Consider the following 24,270-nt stretch of genomic DNA (forward strand, 5'->3'; position numbering starts at 1 on the left):
GTAGCATTTGTTTCGCAGGTGTAAAACTATTAACAGAAAACTGCAAACAGCTTTTATTATCATGTAGGAATTTCTACACTTGAATTCTTTTGCATTTTGTAGGAAGTTGGAATCTTCCAACGTTCCGTGTTGAATGGAGTGCAGAATTCCCGCTCCTTGTTCTAACTGATAATTCTTTTTTTTTTTTTTTTCTACAAAGAGAAACTAATTTTATGTTTTTAATTCTAAAACTTTTTGTCAACTTTTAAGTGTATACTACCATATAGACATACAGTGGAGAAAATAATTATTTTATCCCCTGCTGATTGTGTAAGTTTGCTCCCTTACAAAGAAATGAAGGATCACTAATTGTTATGGTAGGTTTATTTTAACTGATAGAGACAGAATATCAACCAAACAATCCAGAAAAAAACAAGTTATATATAGGTTATAAATTGATTGGCTTTCAGTGAGTGAAATAAGTATTTGATCCAGTGTTCTGGCTGAAGGAAGGAGGTTCTCGTACAAGATTTTACAGTACATGGTCCGTCCATCAGCCCCTCAACACAGTGAAGTCATCCTGGACCCTTAGCAGAGAGCCCAAGAGCATAATGTTTCCACCTCCGTGCTTGAGTGTAGGGATGATGTTCTTGGGGTCATAGTCAGCATTTCTCTTCCTCCAAACACGACGAGTTGAGTTCATGCCAAAGAGCTAAATTTTGGTCTCATCTGAACACAGCACTTTCTCCCAAGCCTTCTCTGAATCATTAGAGGTTCATTGGCAAACCTCAGACGGGCCTGTACATGTCTCTTCTTGAGCAGGGGGACCTTGCGAGTGCTGCAGGATTTCAATCCATTGCGGCGTAGTGTGTCACCAATGGTTTACTTGGTGACTGCGTTCCCAACTGCCTTGAAATCATTAACAAGCTTCTCCCATGTAGTTCTGGGATGATCCCTCACCTTTCTCATGATCATCAATACCCCGTGAGCCGAGATCTTGCATGGAGTCACAGACCAAGGGCGATTGATGGTTATTTTGTACTTCTTCCATTTCCGAATAATGGCACCAACAGTCTTCTCCTTCTCACCAATCTTGTAGCCCATTCCAGCCTTGTGCAGGTCTACAATCTTGTCCCTGACGTTTGACAGCTCTTTGGTATTGCCCATGGTGGTGGAGAGGTTGGAATGGAAGATACAGATTCTGTGGTGTACAGGTGTCCACTGACATTAGGCCATTAGGAGTACTTTCTTAAAGTGACAGGACTAATCTGTTTCACATGGGCACATTACCAATCTGTGGGAGGCAGAATCCTTGCTGGTTGGTAGGGGATCAAATACTTATTTCACTAACTGGATCTCTAACTGCCGGTTTGAGTATAAAAATCTCCTGATAATTTAATATAAATTACAGAAGAACAAATTAAAGCATATTTGGAAGGGTTCAGTTTGAGCAGATGTTTTATGAATCATCCTCACTGTCAGCATCCTGATCATATTCACCATCTCAAACATATCCTCTAATCTATAATTTTCAACATCTTATAATATTATAATTTTAGAAACATAATTTTGACAGCTTCTTCACCAGATCCACCATCAAGTGACATTTACACTCTGATTTGATTACGTTCAGTACTGGTTCTGTAGTAAATCACTGAGCCATATCCAGTTTTGCTGATGATACTTCCTATTTTTTTTTTTTTTTTTATGACTGCAGTAACTATGAGTGAAAATTAATTTCATCATTGTGTATCAGACATTGTGAATTGCACTTGTTCAGTCATAAGAGCTTTGGTAAGAGAATTGGACCTTAAAGTGTGCCAGATTAATTTTGATTTCATGATTTCGAGTCTTTATGCTCTCATCCTCCTATCATTCATTGCCAGATTGTTTTGTGCTAGTCAAGATTTAAAGCTGAAAAGTAAATGTATATTGTTGTATCTCCTTGGTCAGCCTAAATTTATTTTGGGCTTATAATGTTATTTACTCTTTATTGACTTGGTCATACCAACAATCTCACTGTGAGTTTGCGGTGACTCTATTTTCTGTTACATGAAGAGTTGTCCTTCAATGAGTGGGTTCAATAATAGAGATGCATGAAAGTGATTTTTTTTTTTTTTTGTGATCTTAAGCCTTAAACTTGTTTACCTCCCAAAAATCAGAGTAACACTTAGTTGGGATGCAGCGGATTCCCTTTACAGAGGCCTGTGTATTCCCACTGCTATGCAGGGAGGCTTTCGATGTGAATTTAGACTGCAGAACTTTTATAACGGCTGTCTGAGCAAGTCAAATAAGGTGCTACAACCCCCATATTTCCACCCCTTAAAGCAATAGTTCACTGTTTCAAACCAGCATCATTTTCTTTCTTCTTTGGATTGCAAAATGAGAAGAATGTTAGCAGAATATTGAAGCTGCTCTTTACATACAATGAGAGTTAATGGTGACATTGGGGTTTTCAATCTTTAAAGTTTCCAAAAAGAACCATGAATTTATCATTAAAGTAGTTTGTGACAGAGTGACCTGTCCCAGCAGTTTGTTCGTAGACGTTGGGAGCAGTTTTAAAACCTTTTGTCTAGGTTGCAGTTCTCGGGATCTGGCGTGTTGGTTATACCAAGTATTCTGTGCCTTTTGTGCCAGTCGGAGATTCTCTTGGGTCTTCTCCCTGTTGCTGTCTAGGCAGTTTCTCATCAACTGCGGAAAAGCTGAGAGGCCGCTTTGTCTGAAGAGGAGACGAAGTCTGACAAGGGCATTGTCCAGTACGTCCTTAAGATGAGAGACTGTCTGAGGTCTGGGTGTACCAACCTGGTACAACACCAAATCCACCTTCTAGATCAGACACCTTCCCGACAGTGGCCATATTCTATTCCTGAGAGGCTGGTGGCACCCCTGAAGGTAGAGATCGAGACAATGCTGTAGTTGGGAGTTATTGAACCCTCCAAGAGTGAGTGGAGCAGCCCAATTGTTATCGTCCCGGAGAAAGACAACACCTTACACATCTGCATTGACTTCAGAAAGCTGAATGCTCAGTCAAGATTTCATGCATATCCAATGCCATGCATTGATGATATTCTGGAGAGGATCGGCTAAGCCAGGTACATTAAAACCTTGAACTTATGTAAAGGGTATTGGCAAGTACCCTTGAAGGAGGCGTCCAGACCCTATACTGCATTCCAGAACCTGCTGGGGCTATATCAGTTTACAGTCCTATCTTTCAGGCTGCATGGAGCACCCGCAACATTCCAACGATTGATGGACCAAGTCCTCCAAGGCTGTAAGGAGTGGTCATCAGCATACCTGGATGATTTTGTCAGATACAGTGCGACCTGGGAGGACCATCTTCTACACCTCAAAAAGACCCCTGAGCAAGATCCAAGAGGCTGGCCTATCTTTAAATGTGGCTAAATGCGAGTGGGCAAAGTCAGAGTCCAACTACCTTGGTTACCACCTGGGAAACGGAGAGCTAAAACCTCAAGTGGACAAGGTAGAAGCTGTTTAACTCAGCCCAAGACCGAAGACAAAGAAGGAGGTCCGTTCCTTCTTGGGACTGGTGGGGTGGTATTGACGCTTCGTCCCCAACTTCTCTTCCACCACCGTCCCATTGACCAACCTGCTCTGCAAGAATGTCAAGAAATCAATTGTCTGGACTGAGGAGTGTGAAGCAGCCTTCAACACTCTGAAGGAGCAGATGTGTTCTGGCCCAGTCCTCAAAAGTCCAGATTTCACAAATTAGTCCATCGTTCAGGTAGACGCCTCTGCTGTGGGAATTGGAGAAGTCCTGGCCCAGGAAGATGCAGGCAAATAGAGGTCCATTGGATTCCTGAGCAGGAAGTTGCTGCCAAGAGAAATCTGGTACTCCACAGTGGAGAAGGAAGTTCTGGCGATCAAGTGGACCTTGGAGAGTCTCAGATACTACCTGCTGGGGAGAGAGTTTATCCTAGAGGCAGGTCACCCAGCCCTGACGTGGATTTACATGATGAAAGATCATAATTCTCATGTGACCAGATGGTATCTCTCCCTGCAACCTTACCAGTTTAAGGTCAGACATCGACCTGGACCCCAAAACAAAATAGCCAACTACCTGTCTCGGAATCTGGTCAGTTTACAGCCTGGAGAGGGGGGAGGTGATGTGACAGAGTGACCTGTCCCTGTTGTTAGCACAGCACTTAAACACACACACACACACACACACACACCCCATCTTAACTCGTTCCTCCATTCCCTGCTGGGGCGATGTGGATGCCCACACACACGCCATTAGCACGCTGGTTTTCACACACACAAACATATCCACTCCATTTCCATCCCTGACAGAAATCCACGCTATACATAAAAACACGCATATATCTAAGTTGTATTTTGTTTCTTTTGATTTTCGTTTTGTTTGTTACATTAATACTCACATGATGTGATGCCGGTCTTTCGTGTTGTGTATTCTCCATTAGCTGGCCAGACCCGAGCGCCACCCTGTGGCCTGGATAAATAGTGTCAGTGTCAGTGTCGGTGTGCATATTTATGTGATATTGGAAAAATATACATACTTAATTTTATACTTACCTCACCAATGTTTACAATGGTTTTAACTAAAGGGGCGGGTCATGGACTATAAAAAGGAACCCCAAACCAGGTGTCAGTTAACCATGCAACTGTAGTACCGGGAGCAATTCCTTATCCTTGACAAATGTGTATATATATATATATATATATATATATATATATATATATATATATATATCCTTAATTTGTTCTTTTTGTGCAGGTTTTTCTTTTTCTTTGTTACATAGCTTTGGTAAAAAAAAATAAAAAAAAAACTCTGGGACTGTTTCACCTCTCGAGCACTGTAGATAAACAGCACTTTAAACCTAACATCACTGCGAGTATTGACATCATTTATTTATTTATTTTTTTCAGAATGAGTTTGATGTGTTTGCAACAGCTTAATTTTTTTAGTGTATCATCCCCATGTTTTTCTGGGACAATTTACAAAGTCAGCAAATGTGTAATGGCTAGTAATTTTAAAATCTGTCCAGATTTTTGGAGTCATGTAGTCTGATACGTCTGATAAGTATATCTATATTCAATCATATATCATTGCATTAATGAGATTTGATAGCTAGAATGGAGGGAAAGATTTAATGGCTTCAGTTTCACTGTGCTCCTCACACAAAGCTATCATATTGCCTCAGAAGACATAAAAATTAAAAGCACCACAGCGGTAGTTCATTTGATTTGTGCATTACAAGTCAAATGATCTAGTGCTGTGGTGCTTTTAATTTTGGAGCTTGCTTTCATTGTGTTGCATGAAAAAAAAAAAAAAAACTTTCTCTGCTTTGGGAATGAGGCAATTTTCTCTTTTATAGGGAAACATATATTGTAATGTGGAAACATTTCTGCTAATGTGAACACAGCGTTTTCTTCGATGGAATGGGATGTGTGAGGATATTAGCTGGAAAATTAACAGATTTGAGGTTGAAGTGCAAATACACTTTTGCTTTTTCTGTCTAGGTGCCACATTCGTGTGATCGACACCTTCGGCACGGAGCCAGCATATAATAATGAGGAGTATGCCACACTGCATGGCTACAGGACCAACTGGGGATACTGGAATCTCAACAGCAAGCAGTACATGACCATGTTCCGTGAGTCTATGACTGCTTATTATTCACAGTTTCAAAGCATTGAAGTGCAATAAGCAATGAAAGATAACTCATTTCACTATACGCTACACTGTCTGATGGGTTCTGAGCACTGTCTGAGAGAATGTGCACGCAAAAAGCCGCTCTTCATAAAGCATGTGAGTACTAAACTGAGCTCTTTTTGTTGCATAACTGGGCTTGAATGGTTAAATGCACATACTTACATGTCAAAATGCCCATCTTTGCAAGTCTCCTTTTAAACACAGTCATTTATGTCTTAAGTGAACGTAAACAGTGATAAATAAAATGCATGTGTAACAGTATATTGAATCCGTGCATAAAGTTTTAAAGTGACAGCAACCTAATAAACCTGCTGTCTGTGTCATCAATGTTAATCAAACAACAAAAGAGAGTGTTCTCATTTGTGTCTGTGTTCTAGTTTGCTTTCCTGTTGCTTGTAATTAGTTTCTTTGTTGTTGAGAGTTGTTGTTTTTTTAACTTAGGCTAGTATTACTTTTTGTTATATTTAAATCGGTGACGCGAATTATGAAATTTCAATAGTATCAAACATTTTGGTCTCATAAAAAAATTTATTTAAAGCAAAAATAACCGTAAACTGACATTTCTGCTTTTTTGACATTTCACATTTAATTATGTTTACTTTAAATAATGGTTTCTTATTTTTAATTTTTTTGTTATCAGTTATGTACATTAAGGTTGTATGTTACAGTACATCTTATGTTGTAAAATCAATGAGTATTGCATTATTTTAGTGTTTAGTATATTATTTTAGCTAAAAAGATTCTATATATATCTATATCTATATCTATATCGTACATGAGTGCTTAATACTTTCATGGTTAATGGGTTATTTCAGTTTTTATAGTGAGAAATACATTGTCAAAATGATCCCTGTTCACACGGATCCGTGAAAATGACTAAAATCGCTGTATAGACCCCTTTTCAGTTGGTAAAAATGGTGACTTTTTTTGTGTGGGCGGAGCTTAGGTGGAGGCAGAACGATCCCTCTGGCCGCTTCACTAAAGTTAGTTTGCAAGTTTTCTTAGCTTGTTTTTTAACAATGACTGGAGAAAATCCGATTTTATCTTAATGTGCAAGGTCACTCACTGTCCAGAACCGCGATTGTTATTTGCAAAAGTTCATTTTAACGGACATCCCAGATTGGCTGACCCGGCATACACGCTCATTCAATGGATGGACGATCTGACAGGATTAACGTCAATGCTACCTCCGGTTGAGTGGCCTGACTTCTACACCTACCCGATAGAGAAACTGAGCGTAAAGAGAAACTGAGGGCATATACATATTTAGATGCCTATAACTGTACTAAATGGTCACGTACTGTACACGACTTGTGTGGTAGCCTACGATCCGCAGTTCTGCCTAGCCAGCGCCAAGGCCAGACAGAAGACGACAATGTAAAGAGTGACATTACGGTGCAATTTTAATGATGTGAATATTTTCTAGAAATAAAAATTCCAGATACAGCATATACATTTTTTAACTATGTATTTGATTACACTTTCTTACCAGGTTCTTCAAAAAGTCCAGTCACAATCAATCAAAACAATGTATACAATCATAGATGATTCACAAATAATCACAATCACATTATGCGATAAAATGTCAAATTGGAGCCTGTACTCCGTCGATTCTTGCACCCAACAACACAACAAGATGACATTTAATAACAATATAAGCTCCTTATTATGTAGCCGAATCTGTGCTGGTTTGTATTGGCCCCATCCAGTTTTCCGTTTGTTTTGCCTCCAGCTAACGCCGTGACGAAATTGTGACGTCGGCGCAAAAGGGGTCTATTATTCATGCCAGGCCAGATGCCACTTTGTAAAGTAACACTAAGCGCCTACAGACTGAACACGTAATACACATGCGCATGACGTCACTGTTTTCACTAATTCACATTTTTATAGTTTACACAGAAATAATAACGATACAATTTTCAAAAACACGCACTATGAAACATACCGCATTTTCAGTAAACGGACACCATAAGGTTCTATATATAGAACCTTTCATTCTAAGAGTATAACACAAATAAGAAAGTAAATGGTGAGTAGCTTCTCTAATGTGTTTACCAGGCTGTATAATAAAAGACGTTTAGTAATCACAGTGCAGAAAACAAGAACAATGCATGTTTGGGTGAGTGTTTTGTGTCTTGGGTAGCAGATGCTATAGGCGCAGATCATCTGTAAGCAGGAGAAGAGCAGCAGATGTTCTCCGAGCTGGAGAGGGTTTGGGTCTGTGCAGCATATGCACAAATCTACATCTAGACAGTCTGAGGCACTGCTCATTTAAATATAATAACAGGACACAGGGTTGGCTGAAATTCAGAATTGAACAATTTGTTCCCTTTCAGTTTGCGAGTGTGAATTTGAATTGAATTGGCCAGATTCCACACAGGATGATGGATTGGAATGACTGAAAACAAAGATATATTTTCAGTAAATATCTCTTTACTGTAGAGGGTTTTTTTTTCAGGCTGGCAGTTTTTCCCTGAACTGAAAGTTCAGTGCAGTCAAAACAAGTACCAGTCATCAAACTGATTTGAATTTTGTCATGAAAAACAACATTTCCACCACTTTATGTGTATACAAGATTTATATAAAAACAAAATTAAACTATTGTGAGGAAATTAAATGTTCTTTAACTATGGTCTATTAAATGACATCTATTAAATGTAATAAAAAAATCAGTAAATTAAATAGTGGCATTTGAATTTGAATTTGTATTATTTATAAACATTTATTAATTTATTACATTGTATTACATTATTTATTACAATTATTAATATTTATATTTCTTAACATTTATTAATGGGGACGGGGACGGGGATGGGATGAGGAGGAGGGAGGGTCGAGCTAGCCTCCGTTTTGTTTGACAATACTCCGAACGTCAACAAGAAGTGACGTCACCCAACATCACTTAGAGCACCTTTAATGATATTGGCACCACTTCATGTCTTTAACTACTATGTACTTAGCTAAAAAAAAAAAAAAAAAAAAAAATATATATATATATATATATATATATATATATATATATATATATATATATATATAAATATATAAACAAGATATTTGGTTTATATAAGTTTGTTGCAAAATAGGAGTGGGTGGAGTGCATTTTGCTTGTTTCTACTCTCTGATTGGTGGAATTTTCTGTACAGCATCATGGGTAATATAGTTGTCACCATGAATTAAACAATTATTTTAAAATTAAGTTGAAATAAGGCAGGCTGACATCTTCAACGGAAGCAAATACCATTGATTAACAACCTCATAGTTCACAGTAAGGCTGTCTTTAAAGGTTTATAAGTTATTGTTAAAAAAATAAATTTCCTATTTCCTTCAGGTACCCAACTGTTGCATTCTATTCTTCATATTGCTTACATCTAAACTGAACAAAACAACTGAAATTGAATGGACATTCTTAAAACAATTATGTTTGCTGCTTCTCTCTCTAACATTTAAGATTCTATTCAAAATGAATTAATTCTTGTACGGAACTGTATTTATGAAATTAGAATTTCTGTGTTTTTTCCCCCCAGCACACACTCCTGATAACTCTTTCATGGGTTTTGTGACCGAGGAACTAAACCAGACTGAAAGATTCCACATCCAGAGAGACAAAGTCAACAACATGGCTGTGGTTTACGGCAAAGAAGCCAGCATGTGGAAGGTAAGAACGTGTGCATCCAACAATAGCAGGTCAAAGCAAAGGTTTTCCAGATGGTTAACAGAAATGAGCAGAATTCTGACACATTTCTACCATCACGCAGTATAGCGTCAGACCGCCAGCCTTGCTCAGCATTTGAAAACACTGCTGTAGACTTGCTTTCAGTCCGTGTAACTGTCAGAACATACGGAGATTGATTGCCTGGCTCCTATCATGGCTTGTTGAGCACAGTGATTGTGCTAAAGTGGTGTTTGGATGTGCTGACAGCAAATAACATCAGCCTGCTTTAACACGCTTCAAAGCAGGATGAAAGCAAACATTCTGCAGCATCGAGAGAGACAGGCTGTGAACATCGCCAGAGGAAACTGCGCCCACCCGTCCGCCAACTAAAGAAATAAATAAAAAACTTGACAAGTAGCAGACTTTAATCAGAAAGTGTGTTCGAACCAATGGGCATTCGGGAGCAGAGATTGGTTTTGAAGAGAACAAAATGCATCCCAGGAGCCGTGAAAAAGCTCCAAGTCTTTGAGAAATGAAGTCTCCACGTTTAACCTGAATGTTTTTTCCTGCCGTTTTTTTGAATGCTGCGCTCTTCAGCGCCGTGTTAACGTGTCTCCATCTCTGCCTCTGTGCGGCCCGAGGTTTGCATTGTCATTTCTGTTTGTTTGACAGGTTGCCATTTTAAAGCTATCTGCGCTGTGGAGTCCCTAAACACTGACAGTTCCCTCCAGGCCAAATAGCAGCCCACTCGCTCTCATTGTGCATGTGTCACTCAGCCCAGAACCACAACTGTATGCTTAGAGATTGGCAAGACAATCATCTCCTCTTGTCCTCCGTCCCCCTCCCCCCATTTCTAATTTATTTTTCGGTCTCTTGACGACCGTCTTGGATCACTTACAGCTCTAACTGAGAGTGTGACAATCTTTTCATCAGTTTATGGATGAGCTGGGTTCCCACGGTCATGGAGAAACCTGGAAGTTCCAGGCCTGGAACTTGAAAAGTTTGGGGTCGATAAGATTATTTAATGTTTTTGAAAGAAGAATGCATTTTTCCATTCCACTGTGCTTTTTTCCCATTGTTTTTCAATGTAAACACTCGCTAGACGCTAGCCAAATGCATAAATGTAAAGGTAATGTAAATGTAGTTGAAAACACATTCGACCGGATTGCTTTTGTAGAGTAAACGCTTATGTGGTCGAATGTGTTCAAACAGCCACAAAAGACTGTCTTCTCTCCGCCTACTGACTTGATGCCTAAACATTATGGGAAGTGCACTAGTTATATGGGATTCAAACTTTATAACTTTTGTCCATTAGATCAAAAGATCTGAAAAAACACATTCATTTACTCGCCCATAGACCCTCCTCTTGAAGTAATCGGGACAGAAGTGATTGAAAGTGGACAAAAGAAACGGATTAAAACACCAGGTGTGAACAGGAATGTGTCTCCCTCGTCTACTTGTGATCCCAACCAAAACGCATCATAATACCAGGTGTAAACATGGCTAGGGGCGTAGTACAAGATCCCAGGCCCAGTCCTGATGGGCCCCTATGTCCGCCCACCCCAAAGAAAAAAAAAAAAAATCATCTAGCCTTTGTACACATGAATCTGTAGGCCTAGATGTTTATAGGGTAATAACTATTAACTGTAATGCTTAGAGTGGCCTGATCATTTGTCATGTGTGCATATGTCTACACAAAGTTTCAAACCTCCTTTCCCAACTTTATCTAGACTACTTTACTGTGGTTACTAAGTTTAAGCTAAATAATATTACAATATTTTTTATATAACACCCAACGTAGGCTATAATACATCTTAAAATACCATTTTAGTTTTCTAATCCCTACGTGAACAAACTACTTACTGTATGATAACCAAACAAGACTTGATTCAGCCATATTTTCTTTGCAGAATGAACAAGACAAAACGAACAGATAGCTTATACATGACATTTGAGTCCCCCCCCCCCCCCCCCCCAGTAAATGCCACTAAAGGTAGCCTAATATTAATGCCATATGTGCTTAAGTCACCATTTCAGACTTTCTTACTCTGGTCCACAGTCACTTTACTTAAATGATTTTTACTTGAGATGACATTTATTTTTATTATGCTTTATTCATAATAAAATAATAATACTCTGTGCCTATTATTGCTAATTTTAGATATTGTAACCTATTAATTTAAAATTAAACATGTTTCAAATTTCAAATTAGGCTAGTATAATGGTGTGTTGTATGCAAACAGCATTGCTAGTGTACAGTTTATTTATTTAGCCTTTATCTCAGATTACATGTACACCAAATTATCATCTGAAAGTGTATGTTCTGCTCTTTCAATGAGTTGTCTCAGTTCATTTTTAGCACTAATGATCGCAGAGATATTCAAGCAGTACAGCACTATAGATGTCTGTTCTAGTTGATGCTCAGCTTTCTTTGAAAAGAAATCAGTTACCAATTGTTTCCCCTTATTTTGTTTTATTTCCTTCTATTGTCTTTGCTTTCTTCTTTGGTGGCCTTATTTTGCTTTCTTTGATAAAGACATTTCTACAGCAGAAGTTTGCGTTCCACCAGATGCTTAACTAACTAACATAAACAAAATGCGTGCAGATGGACTAAACCATTTGGCGCATTAGCAAGGGGTGGGACCTTGAGACCTGGCTTAGATAGTATTTACTTTTTTGTATACAACATGTGGTCAGTCAATCAACCAAGTTATTCCGCCAATACACTAACTTTACATTTCATCTGGCATGCATTATGAAATTTAATTAGGAAATGAAAATATCCAGGTAAAATAAAATATGGTCCAGACTTTTCAAGAACCCTCTCTCCCCTTGGGGCCCTGGTAATCAGTACTGGTTTTACCCCCAGTCCGACACCCTGGGGCTATACATACATTTTGAAATGAGGCATAATGCATACTGGGTCACATTAAACAGTGGTTTGATCATGGGGCATACATATAACATACAAGAAAAAATACAATATATAAAACACAGAATGTCTTATTATCAAATGCATAAAAATGTTTTACAAAAAAGAAGATTCCATTTAGATTCTGAAAACCGCATTGGAATGAATCATGTACGTCAACTTGCTGACTCACAAATAAGCTTTCATTGGTTTAATTTAAATTTACTGATAGCTTGATACAGAATTATAAAACAATGTTTTATCCTCAGCGCTGTTTAACTAACGTTTTCATACAGAAATCGATACGGAGATGTCATTAACCTACCAATGATTTTCCAGAGACAGACAGAAATCTTTAATGTGAACCTTAACGAGGCCCGACATTGATTTTTCCGAATGTCCGTTGTTTGAAATAGCACATCATCTGTTACTCTTATTCTTCAATCGCACATTCATTACTGCTTAGAGGAAAAGCAATTTGGTTCACACAAGACTCATTCGGTCATAAATGTCCGGAAGGTAAACTTTGAACTTTTCGAGTCACTTTAAGAACTGTGCTGTTAATGCATGCATGAGAGTCAAGGTTCTTTTGCTGCGCAAGGAAAAGGGCCAAATGTGTTTTTATTCTCAAGAGAGTGCGCTTGCCTCCACAACTCTTAATGGTTTGATATAGGAAATTAGGTGTAACACTTGCCTGAGGAGATGTATGAATTATTAATGGAGTAATGATTTAAATAAGTAAATAATTTATAGACCTCTTTAACTGCACATCTAATAGAACTTTCATTATTGTCCAGAGAACATGGTCCTTCTCTTAGTTCTGATGTGAAAATAGCAACATCAAAAATAGAGGTATCAAATGTACGGTCAAGGGCCAGATTGGGGAAAAAAGCAATCTTGTTCACCATTTCTTCTATTTTTAGTTTTCTTTTCTTTTTTAATTTGTCAAACCATAGCACTCATGCAGACAGCATCAACTCTATGCTGCTTTAATATCTAATATTGAGTAAAACATAATGTAATCTGACCTTTAGATTGCATATACCTGTACATAAGAAACTGAGTTAGGCAGTATAAACTAAACAGCAATATTCTCAAGAAAAGAGAAATCAAATCACTACTCTTGGGTATAACATGATTTTAATATGCCTATAAATTGTAGCCTAAGGCTCATTTTAATTACATGTTTCTCAGTCAAACTCTTGACAGCCTCAAATCAGTATTAATGTATGAAATGAAATAATCTCTCACTGGAGATGATGGTGAAATTGACTTTAGTCATACATAATTAAAGATGTGATCTATAAGTTGTAATATGTTTTAATATATCTTGCCAGCATAATGAATGCATGCTGATGTGTTTTGGCATTAATTATTTTAATATTTTTCTTCAATCATTCTGAGTGTGTACATAGCATTACATTCCATTTAGTTTTTGTTGATTGAGGTCACATATGCACAAATACAAACTAAAAAAGAAAAGTGCATATATAAGCACACGGAAAGCACATGTGTTGTGCCCTGATGAGGGCTTTATTGGACAACAAAAGGAGAGTGAATCAATGCTGTTGGGATGCTGGCTACATCAGATCAGGCTCTTTGTTTTTGTCAAAGGCAAATGCGAATGCATTACAGTTTTGATAAGATTTTGTAGTTCTGCTGTAAAGTTTTAATTGTAAGTCAGTTTCACTGCTCCCCTATGTAACCATGCTTCTGTTTGTGTGCTGTCCATGGTGCTGATCTCAGGTCAGTAGTTGCGAAACAATCAGAAAAAGCAACAATTAAATGCAGTGCACATAATATGAACTTCATTATGTTGCATTAGGCCCAACATCTTTCAGTGTTTTTCAGAAAATTGCCAGATGTATTAATTATATTCCAAAATCACTTTAACTGTATTTATGACATAGTAATCACAGAACTCATAAGTAGGGACTTTCCAGGAGGGCTTGACACACTAGTCTTGTTGTTCTAACAGTTGTTATAACCAACCCTTTTTTAGTTTACTTAATGTCTAACAATTTTTGAACATAATTGTAAAAATCTAGTAATCTGTACTATTCACATACTATGCCTTTGTTACTCAGAAAACCCAAGTAAAGATTACTTGATTGGATTCAGTACCATTTTGTCAAGCAAATGAGGCGGGGCAACTCTTGATTGACTTTTCACTCATTTCTCCCACTTCTGCAGTTATCTTTCTCCTTAGTTGCCTTCGCTTATGTTCTAAGTCAATGTTGAATTGTCAATACAACTGAACATTTTGAGAGAATATCACATTATTTGACTTTATAAATTGATGTTGATTCCGTAAAATGATTTAGTCACCATTATGCTGATCAGTGTTCCATTTGGTTGGTCAGTTGGAACTTCATTTGAATCACAGTTATTTGTGGTTTCACAGGAAGTGAAGTAATACCTACGTTGCTTATAACTCTAAATCGCTAACTAATCTACATTTGATGTTGAGTTACGGTCTATTACAATTTTATTGTTAACACTATTGTGAAACAGTAAACATTTAAAGGGGGTTGATCCCCCTCTAATTGTGCCAATATCTTACAATCAACATTGTTTTAGTGACACAGACATCAACATTCAACAGACAAAACACAACAGTGGTAACCATTACATTACTTTTTAAATGTATAAGACTCTGACCATTACAAAACAATTTTATTTGTTCTTTATTGTGCTAATACTGACACAAGACAGCAAATACAATTGTCAAATAAAGCAAAAAACTGTAAAAACAAAGCAATTGCTTAATTTATTCATGCCGCAATGCACTCTGTTACTCTGTTAATATTAAGTCAGTAAATCTCAGAAGCCAAGTTCTAAAAACTTGAATACACTGATACTCTTTACTAGATTTTCCTGAGGCAAGATTTTTTCAAGTAAAATTAACTAATTGAAATGTACAGTGTACAGCTTATTCTCATCCCTTCTCCCCACTTTCTGTGCTGATGAAGGGTAAGGAGAAGTTGCTGACCATCTTACACCGTTACATGGACATCCATGGGACAGTGTACTATGAGGCACAGCGTCCCCCAGAGGTGCCAGCATTCGTCAGGAACCACGGCTTACTGCCCCAACAGGAGTTACAGCAGCTTCTGAGAAAGGCTAAGGTTAGCATGATGTACTTTTAAATCTTTGATAAGAAGTGTTGGGGAAAGTTACTTTTAAAAATATTTTGTTACAAGATTTTGTTACTCCTTAAAAAGTAACTAATTGTGGTACTTATTAGTAACTTGCAGTTACTTTTTACATTACTTTTACATTATTTTGTCTCACTCTCACTGAGAAGTTACATTTTGCAAGTGTTTAATGCAGTAATGCACTCAACACCATAGCATATATAACATACACCTTCACTTACAATATTTCCTGGCCCCTAGATCTATGTATGCCATACAAACAATCTCTTAACATTATGGGTTATTTTACCTATTGTATAACTCTTTTTATTGAAAGTGACTATGTTATGGAGAAGAGATTTTAATTCAGTAGTTTAATTTTTTATTTAAAAAAATAATTATAATTGTACATTACTTTTTAGTTTATTACTTCCAAAAAAAAAAAAAAAGTAACTTAAATATTAATGTGTGCATTTATAAAGTAATGCATTACTTTACTCGTTATATTTATTTATTTATTTATAAACATATATTTATTGCGAGGATCAACCCCTTGAGATGAAACATCTAGTTTTCGAGGGGGTCCTCCAGTACATCAAAGCAAAAAAAGAACCAAAACAGCAGAGCAAATATCACAGTCAAAGACAGCACAACAAAACACAACAACACACACACACCGGCTCACAATGCTCAACCCCACCCCACCCAATACGAACCCCACAAGTAACTTGACAGAAAAACAGACACATGATTAGCGTTGCACAAGGTCAAGGACTAAGAGAAACACAAATAACAATAACAATAAAAAAATTATAAAAAAAAAAAAAAATAAAAAAAAAAAAAATTATAAAAAAAAATAAAAAGAGGACATAAAGATAAGAAATAATAAACACATGACCAATGAAATCCAAGGTCAAACAAACAAAACTAGAAACAAAGACAAATGTTCCTAAGATGTTCCACGAGACCCCTTTGAAACGCTGTAAGTGAAGTTAAAGAACGAATAGAAAATGGAAGATTATTCCAATCATATGGAGCCTTAAAACAAAATGCGTATTTCCCTACCTGTCTTTTAACTCTAGGAACAACAAAAAAAATCTGATCATTGTGTCGCAGACTATATGGCGAATTATAAAGCACTAAATGTTGCTTGAGATAAACTGGATAATTAAAATAAAAAGTTTTAAAAATAAACTGTAGCCAGTGATACTGTCGCCTGGCAGAAGGGGCAAACCAGGACAACTGTCTGTACAACATACAATGGTGTGTCCTAAATGGACAGCGGAGAACAAAACGGCAAAGACTGTTGTAGACCACATCAATGGAATGCAAACAAGAAACAGTAGTGTTCTGATAAATAATATCGGCATAGTCCAAAATAGGCAGAAGCAGCTGTAAAACTATTCTTTTCCTGACCAGATAATTAAAACAATTAACAGATTGATAAAGTATTTTAAGACGAGAGTTGAGTTTGCTTGACATTGATTGTACATGAGTTTTAAAAGATAAATCACTTTCCAGCCAAACACCAAGATATTTAAAGGTCTCAGTTGACTCTAAAGGAGAGGAGTCGAGAAAACAAAGCTTAAGATTATTTTCACATATATCCAAGGCTTTTCTATGGAACAATAAAGAATAGGACTTTGATTTATTAAGGAGAAGTTTATTAGCCAATAGCCACTGCTGTACAGAATTGAAGTCGTGCTGTAAAGAGCGGTTTATCCCAGAGATGGTAGGTTTACTACAGTAAATGACTGTATCATCGGCATAAAGATGAATATTGCAGTCTGTACAGCATAAGGGCATATCATTAACAAAAATAGAAAATAATAAAGGTCCCAGAGAAGAACCTTGAGGGATGCCTTTCACTATGCCTGTATAATCAGACTGACAACCCCTGTAGGACACGCCCTGACGACGATGATGAAAATAACTACTAAACCAGAGTAAAGATGATCTCGAGAGGCCAATAGCATGCAATTTATCCAATAGAAGATAGTGATCAACTAAATCGAACGCTTTGGAGAGATCTAAGAAAATGGCACCGGTACACAGATTATCATCAAAACTAGAAAAGATATCATTAGAGAGTTTTAATAGAGCAGTGGTAGTGGAGAAGTATTTTCTGAAACCTGATTGGCATTGAGTAAGTAAATTATTATCAGATAGATAATCAGATAATTGATTAAAAATTAATTTCTCAAAGACTTTAACCACACTATTAATTATTGATATTGGCCTATAATTATTCAGAATTTGTAAATCTCCACCTTTATGCAAAGGAATGACTTTGGTACATTTCCAAGCGAGGGGCACTTCACAGGTATTAAATGACATATTAAAAAGCACAGCTAGTGGTGGTGCTAGTACATGCGAGGCAAGTTTAATAAACTTACCCTCAAGGCCATCAGGGCCAGGACCACTGCTATTGGAAAGCTTATTAATAGCCTGTTGAACATCCGTTGATCTAACCTGTCTAAATTTGAAAGTGCTACCACAGGGTTGGCTGTTAAGACACGGGTCTGCGTGAAAAACAGAAGGTGGAACATGCGGTGTTTGAGAAAAAAGCAAACTAAAGGCATTAGAAATCACGGCTGGATCATTTGTTATTTCATTATTAATTATCATATTATTTGAAGTACTATTGGACTTACCAACTAAGGTGTTAACCCTCCTCCAGAATTGCTTTGGGTTACTTAGATCATTTGACAAGCTATCACGGTAATAATTGGCTTTAGCATTTAGCATATCAAAAAAGTAATCTAATTGCATAATACACATTACTTGTAATGCATTACCAGCAATACTGGTAATAATGTAGTTTAGATATTACTGTAGAACTGTCAATTTAAAGTATGAATTTCATCTTGAACTGAATGTAATTTCCATTCTAAGAGATTTTTCTACCATTAGAGCAATTACTTAGGGGACTTCCTTCATCAAATATTCATAAACGTTATTATTGATTAATGATCATATGTAAAAAAAAATGTTTAAACTTTTAATCTGTTGACAACCCTAGTTTAGAGTATGTATTAGAGTATATGTAAAAAAAAATGTTTAAACTTTTAATCTGTTGACAACCCTAGTTTAGAGTTTAAACTAATTTATACCATTACATTTTCTCTTAGCTCTTCCTGGGATTTGGCTTTCCGTACGAAGGCCCCGCCCCTTTAGAGGCCATAGCCAATGGATGCATATTTCTGCAGCCAAAGTTCGACTCCCCTCGCAGCTCCCTCAACCATGAGTTCTTCAGGGGCAAGCCCACTTCCAGAGAGGTAAGTGCAGTCTGCGCGCTTTATATGCCAGTAACCATATTCTGTGGATTAGTTCTCTCTTTCTTTCTTTTTTTTTTTTTTTGACCAGGACGGTACAAAATGTATATTACTACTACAGTAAATACTACAGGTCTACTTCCTTAAATACAAAATCATCCTATGCCAGTCAACCTTGTCATGTGTTTGGTCAAGTTTTAACTATATGTCTGGGCATAGTTTTAGTCAATGAAAGCTAGTCACATTTTAGTCATGCTACATAATGGTTACATTGATAATCACAATTATTTTGCTCAAAATTAAAATCACAATGATTGTTGTCATTTGAGAAATATATATATATTTCATCAGAATTATTCCACTTTCACCAATAAGCAGAAATTAAGAGAATGTTATCGCTATTATCATATAGCATACATTATGAAAACTGTTAAAACAAGAAACTTCTCTCAAAAATTAAAACTGTGGAATTCCTTAATCCTTTCATTAATGTTTTCTTCTATTAAAACAACAGCAAAAAAGACTTTAAAGAGTTTAAAATGGAGAAGGTTTGATCGCAGATTTAGTCCAAGCAAACAGAACACAGACTGACTGAATGACACTTTCATTTAAGCAGAATTTCTCAATGGAGATCGCTCAACTCCAGCTTACTTGTTTGTCTGTGTTTTCAGATCATCTGCGCCACTTCCATAGTGTAGAGAAAATGTCTTTGCTTAGTGTTGTTTTTCTTCTTTGCATTATCTTGATCTCCTAAGTGTTTGTTAATTTGATTGAATGTTTAATAAAGTTGACTACTGCATTTAGGTCCTGCCTCAACTCATCTCTGGCAACGTGATATCATGATAGTTAACACTATTTTATTTTTTTTATCTCCCCATCAGGTGTCATCTCAGCACCCGTATACTGAACAGTACATCGGCAAACCCCATGTCAGAACAGTAGACTTCAACAACTCTCAAGAATTTGAGACAGCTGTTGTAGACATACTCAAAGACAAGGTAACTGTAGTTTTCTGTTACAGCTCTGTTATATGCAGTGTAACAGTGGTTGTTGCATGGCTTTATGAAGAAATATAGGGATGTCCAATTTTTTTTTCAATTTACATACAATTATACAATATATATATATATATATATATATATATATATATATATATATATATATATATATATATATATATATATATATATATATATATATATATATACAATTTATATTGTACAATACAATTTGCATACTCCCATCAAGACATGCCTAGTAGTTGGAAGAGGAATATTTGGAGATGCTGTCATCTTTTTTATATAAATCTTCCATGGCGCCAATTAAACAGTGGAGTGCAATGTAGTGTTTGTTAGTCATCTTAGTCTTTAGTTCTGACTCAGTTGCTTTCTCAAAGCACAAACTTGCTGTTGTTATGGAAACACACGGAGTGTCTGTCAAAAGTTTGAAATCTCCGTTTTTTTTCATCCACAGTGCAAAAATAGGGAAAGCAAACAAAAGAATTTGCATGTTTTTGAGCACAGAGAACAACAGTTTGCAATTGTGTAGATGTACACAAGATCAGTCTTTCCAAACTTGCTTTGAGTTTCACCATCACCCGTGGAATGATACGACGTGCAATCTTTGTCAGCGCTTCTAAAAAAAGATAAATTATTTTACATTTGTTTCAACACTGTGGGATATTGCCGTTTCTAGGAATGATTGCACATCCCTGCTGAAAAGACTTGTGCTGGTTAATGCTGGTTTGATGCTGGTTTAGCCAGTCTAGCTAGTCTTATGGAGACACAAGTACTTTTTATTAGAAAAAATAATAATAATAAAAAGAAAGTTAGAACTAGAGGCATTGGTGAAAGCTTATAAAAGTGGAAATATTCTATTTTCTAAATGAATGGCAGGTTAAAGTTGTCAGTGAATACACCTACAAACTACAGTTGTTTTTATTTACCCATGCTCATATCACTTGAAGCCTGTAACGTTAATTTTGGGTTTTGTTCATGTCTTTTATTTTTTAATTCATGCTCAAGTCTGCAGTTGTGTTCAAAATCGCCCCCTATACCCTTATTCGCTTTTCCCTACATTACTCCACTAATATAGTCCAGTTGAAGGAGTGAATGAAGATGAGTGAGTGAATTGGGACACCGAGTTTGCCGGAAGGGCTTCCGCTTTTTGCATAGTTTGAGCTTGCTGTTTAATAATCATTTGAAACTTAGCATACTGGCAGCTCCAGTAGTAATGGAAATATTTATGTTGAACTCTGTCATGGAAACTAGCATGTATAAACCTTAATTAAACAATTTAATAATCAATTAAAAAGGAATTTATACCTGTATGATATTGCGCTGTAGCCACATTGGACCAGCGGTTTGGAAAATGGATGGATGGATGGATGGATGATTCAGTTGCAGGCGCCATCTTCTGGTCCAACGCGGGAATTCATTCAGCACGAACCTCACAGTGCATTGTGGGTAATCTCTAGCCGTTTAGAGTGCATTTGTTGTACACTCGTTATTGTGGTGCATTCTGGGATTGAATGATATTGCACTCGATAATGTCCACTATGATTAAACACCACTATAAATGGCCGTTGCCTTAAATAGGGACCTATTTAAGAGTTTAGGGGGCCATTTCAGACACAGCCCCAGTTTCTGGTTTTGTCATGTGATTCCCTTGCCCTCATGTGATCATGTCATGTTCTTCCCTTGTCTAATGTGTCCTGTTCTGATTGGGTCTCTTGTTTCATGTGTCACATTTCATCTGTTCTGTTTGTTTCATGTTTCCATTGTGCCTTGTCTAGCTTTGTTCCTTGTAACCTGTTGGTGAGTTTCTTGTTTCTTAGTCAAGTCAAGCTATCAAGTCAAGTCTTTGTGATTTTAAATACAAATAAAAAACATTCAAAGGATTTTCTCTAACGTCCCCCATGAAAACTAGTCCTGTCAGAATAGGGCTTAAACCAGTGTTGATATGAATATATTTCCAATGGTCAAAGCTCTTGAAATCTCGATCAGATGCTAAACAGAAACGTTGACACCCTGGATTTGACGTCATTGGTATTCATGTGTGTCATAAGCAAAAGTGATGGAGAAGAATATTTGTGAGCTGCATTGGAGAGGATTTTCCCATGTGTGACATTAAGTCAGTTCTTCACACAAAGCTCTCATAAGGCTTGGTTCAATCCCTAAACACTTGCCCATCTGCCATTGGTTAGCCAAGAAGAATGTTCACTTATGATTTATTTAAGAATATAACATTGAAAGTACCTTTAAATATGAATCAAGATGCATAGTTTAATCAGGCTTCACAATAATGACAGTTAAGTGAACAGCATGTGTTTGCTGCAGAAGTTGTAAATGTGACTTTTAGCATTCGTCTGTTTGCACAGGTGGAACCCTTTATACCATACGAGTACACTTGTGAGGGCATGCTGGAGAGAGTGAACGCTTACATTCAACATCAGGTACGGATGCATTTCAAGTTCAATACTATTAAAGAACACACATAAAAACAGATATATATTTACATTACAACTGGAGAAAATTATCCATTAGTATTCCCATTTATTTTGTTTGCCATTTGATAAGAACCCCTGGAAATATACACTTTGAGTCACCCTTGCTTATAGATTCTCAGTTCTGGTCTATTAGCCAATCACACAAGCCAAAAATACCACGTGACTAATCACTCTGGATCCAACATGACATCATGAAAAAATGGCACAACTAGAGCCATTTTGAAACTTTGAAAGTCCTCTAGAAAAAGATTGCATTCCTGTAACCTTTCATTTTATGATCTGGGACACACTGCTATTTATGTTGCATACTGTTTAGGACAGAAAGTGTGCGAATCGTGAGCAGAGCAAGTCTATGATCTGTGTTACACTTACACATGCACACGTAGACAAAAACGTAAGAGAATAAGCGTAAGCATATTTTTGCCTATGATGTGAACTACATATATGCTGAGCTTGCTAGTCGGTTGCCTTTGGGATTTGATGTGAGCACATACACTGAAACACACTTTTGAGAACCTGAACTACTCAATGCTTTGTTCAGCTCCTTCAGTACTCAGCACCACTTCTTTTCTTTCTTTTTTTAGCTCAAACCTGGAAATAACATACACAAAGTAAAATAACTCCTTTGACCCCTGGGAGTATTCATTTTTAAGAATTCATTACAAATAGGCAATTAAAGAGAAGTTAAAATAGTAGTTAAAAAGCAATAATATTTTGCATTGTACTGTAGTATTATTTGTATCGGCATTATGACACTATAAAAAAACATTTTCTTTTCTTTTTTTTTATTGTATTTGACTGAACAGACTATTGACCCATTCACACCAAAAACAATAACTGTAAAGATAATGATACAATAACAATATTATCGTCCACATCAACAGATTGTAATTTTTTTATTATTATAAGTTCGTGCTGCAGTTCTGTCAGGACCACTATCGTCACATATGACTGACAGTTAGCATACAGTTAGGATTGGCGGTTTGGTTCTGTTCTGGGCGAGAACTCCCTGCGCATCCATGCAGTCTAGCATAGATAAGAGCAGCAATAACCCCCCTTAGGGGAAACTGAACAGAACCAACATGAATGTATTGCAGATATCATTAATTCAAGATTTTAAAGTACAACATGATTCGAGAATTTGTTCTGATTCTGATTCCCTGCACATCCATGCAGCCTAGCATAGATAAGAGCAGCAATATCCCCCCTAAGGGTAAACAGAACAGAAACAACATGAATGTATTGCAGATATTATTAATTCAAGATTTTAAAGTACAACATGATTCGAGAATTTATTCTGATTCAAGGGGAATCAGAACGCCATACTGACTGACGAGAGGAGCTGGGGAGGGAGGAGGGTAATTCGCTCCTGAGAAACGTGATATCTGCTGGTAATACTGAAGGAGCTTATATAAGTATACAGTGATAGGCATCGTATTCCTATAGGTAGACGTGGATCAGCTTTGTGTCAGCTGAAGTGAGCTTGACTAACGTGACCCGCCAGAACTGACGCTACGCTTAATTTCTGTTATTTGTCACTTTAAATGCTCAAACTCGTTAAAATTGGATAAATTCTGTGTACACGACAACAATATACTAAAAACAGAAACATTTTTCCTTTGTGTTTAAAACAGACTACAACGTTGTCAAAACAATCCCCGTTCACGCGGATCCGTGAAAATGAATAAAAACACTGTATTATTCACGCCAGGCCAATAGATGGCATTGTCACTTTGTAAAGAAACACTATGCGACTTTAGACTGAACACGTAATACATATGTGCATAACGTCACCGTTTTCACAGACTCACTTTTTTGTAGTTTACATGGAGAATATAATGGGATAGTTCTCAAAAACATGCTCTTTGAAACTTGCACTTTTTTTTTTTTTTTTTTTTAAGTTTGCATGTAAACGGATTGATTGGCTGTCAATGTTTTTATCGTTCATCAGCTGGAAATAATTGTTCTGAAAGTGATTCTGTCATGATTCTGCCTTGTCTCTGATTTTTCCCTGGTCTTGAGGCAGGATCATGACAGGCCCATGTTTTATGTGTAAGCACATGGCCATTTGTTTTGGCTGTGTGCTTGCGTTGTCTCGTCACGTAACCCC

At 36.9% G+C, this 24,270-nt stretch overlaps 1 protein-coding gene across 1 annotated transcript in view; it reads left to right on the top strand.

The window, feature by feature from the left end:
- mgat5b (alpha-1,6-mannosylglycoprotein 6-beta-N-acetylglucosaminyltransferase B) overlaps positions 1-24,270 on the top strand; it is a 122,759-nt gene that overhangs the window by 92,871 nt on the left and 5,618 nt on the right. Inside the window, exons 10-15 of the mRNA XM_079866191.1 lie at positions 5,482-5,615; positions 9,202-9,332; positions 15,213-15,368; positions 18,509-18,655; positions 19,534-19,650; positions 22,032-22,106. Of these exons, the coding sequence (XP_079722317.1) occupies positions 5,482-5,615; positions 9,202-9,332; positions 15,213-15,368; positions 18,509-18,655; positions 19,534-19,650; positions 22,032-22,106 (760 nt within the window). The remainder of the gene's footprint in view (positions 1-5,481; positions 5,616-9,201; positions 9,333-15,212; positions 15,369-18,508; positions 18,656-19,533; positions 19,651-22,031; positions 22,107-24,270) is intronic.

The sequence above is a fragment of the Squalius cephalus genome, assembly GCF_949319135.1.
Source record: "Squalius cephalus genome assembly, chromosome: 1".
In the NCBI taxonomy this organism is placed as follows: Eukaryota; Metazoa; Chordata; class Actinopteri; order Cypriniformes; family Leuciscidae; genus Squalius; species Squalius cephalus.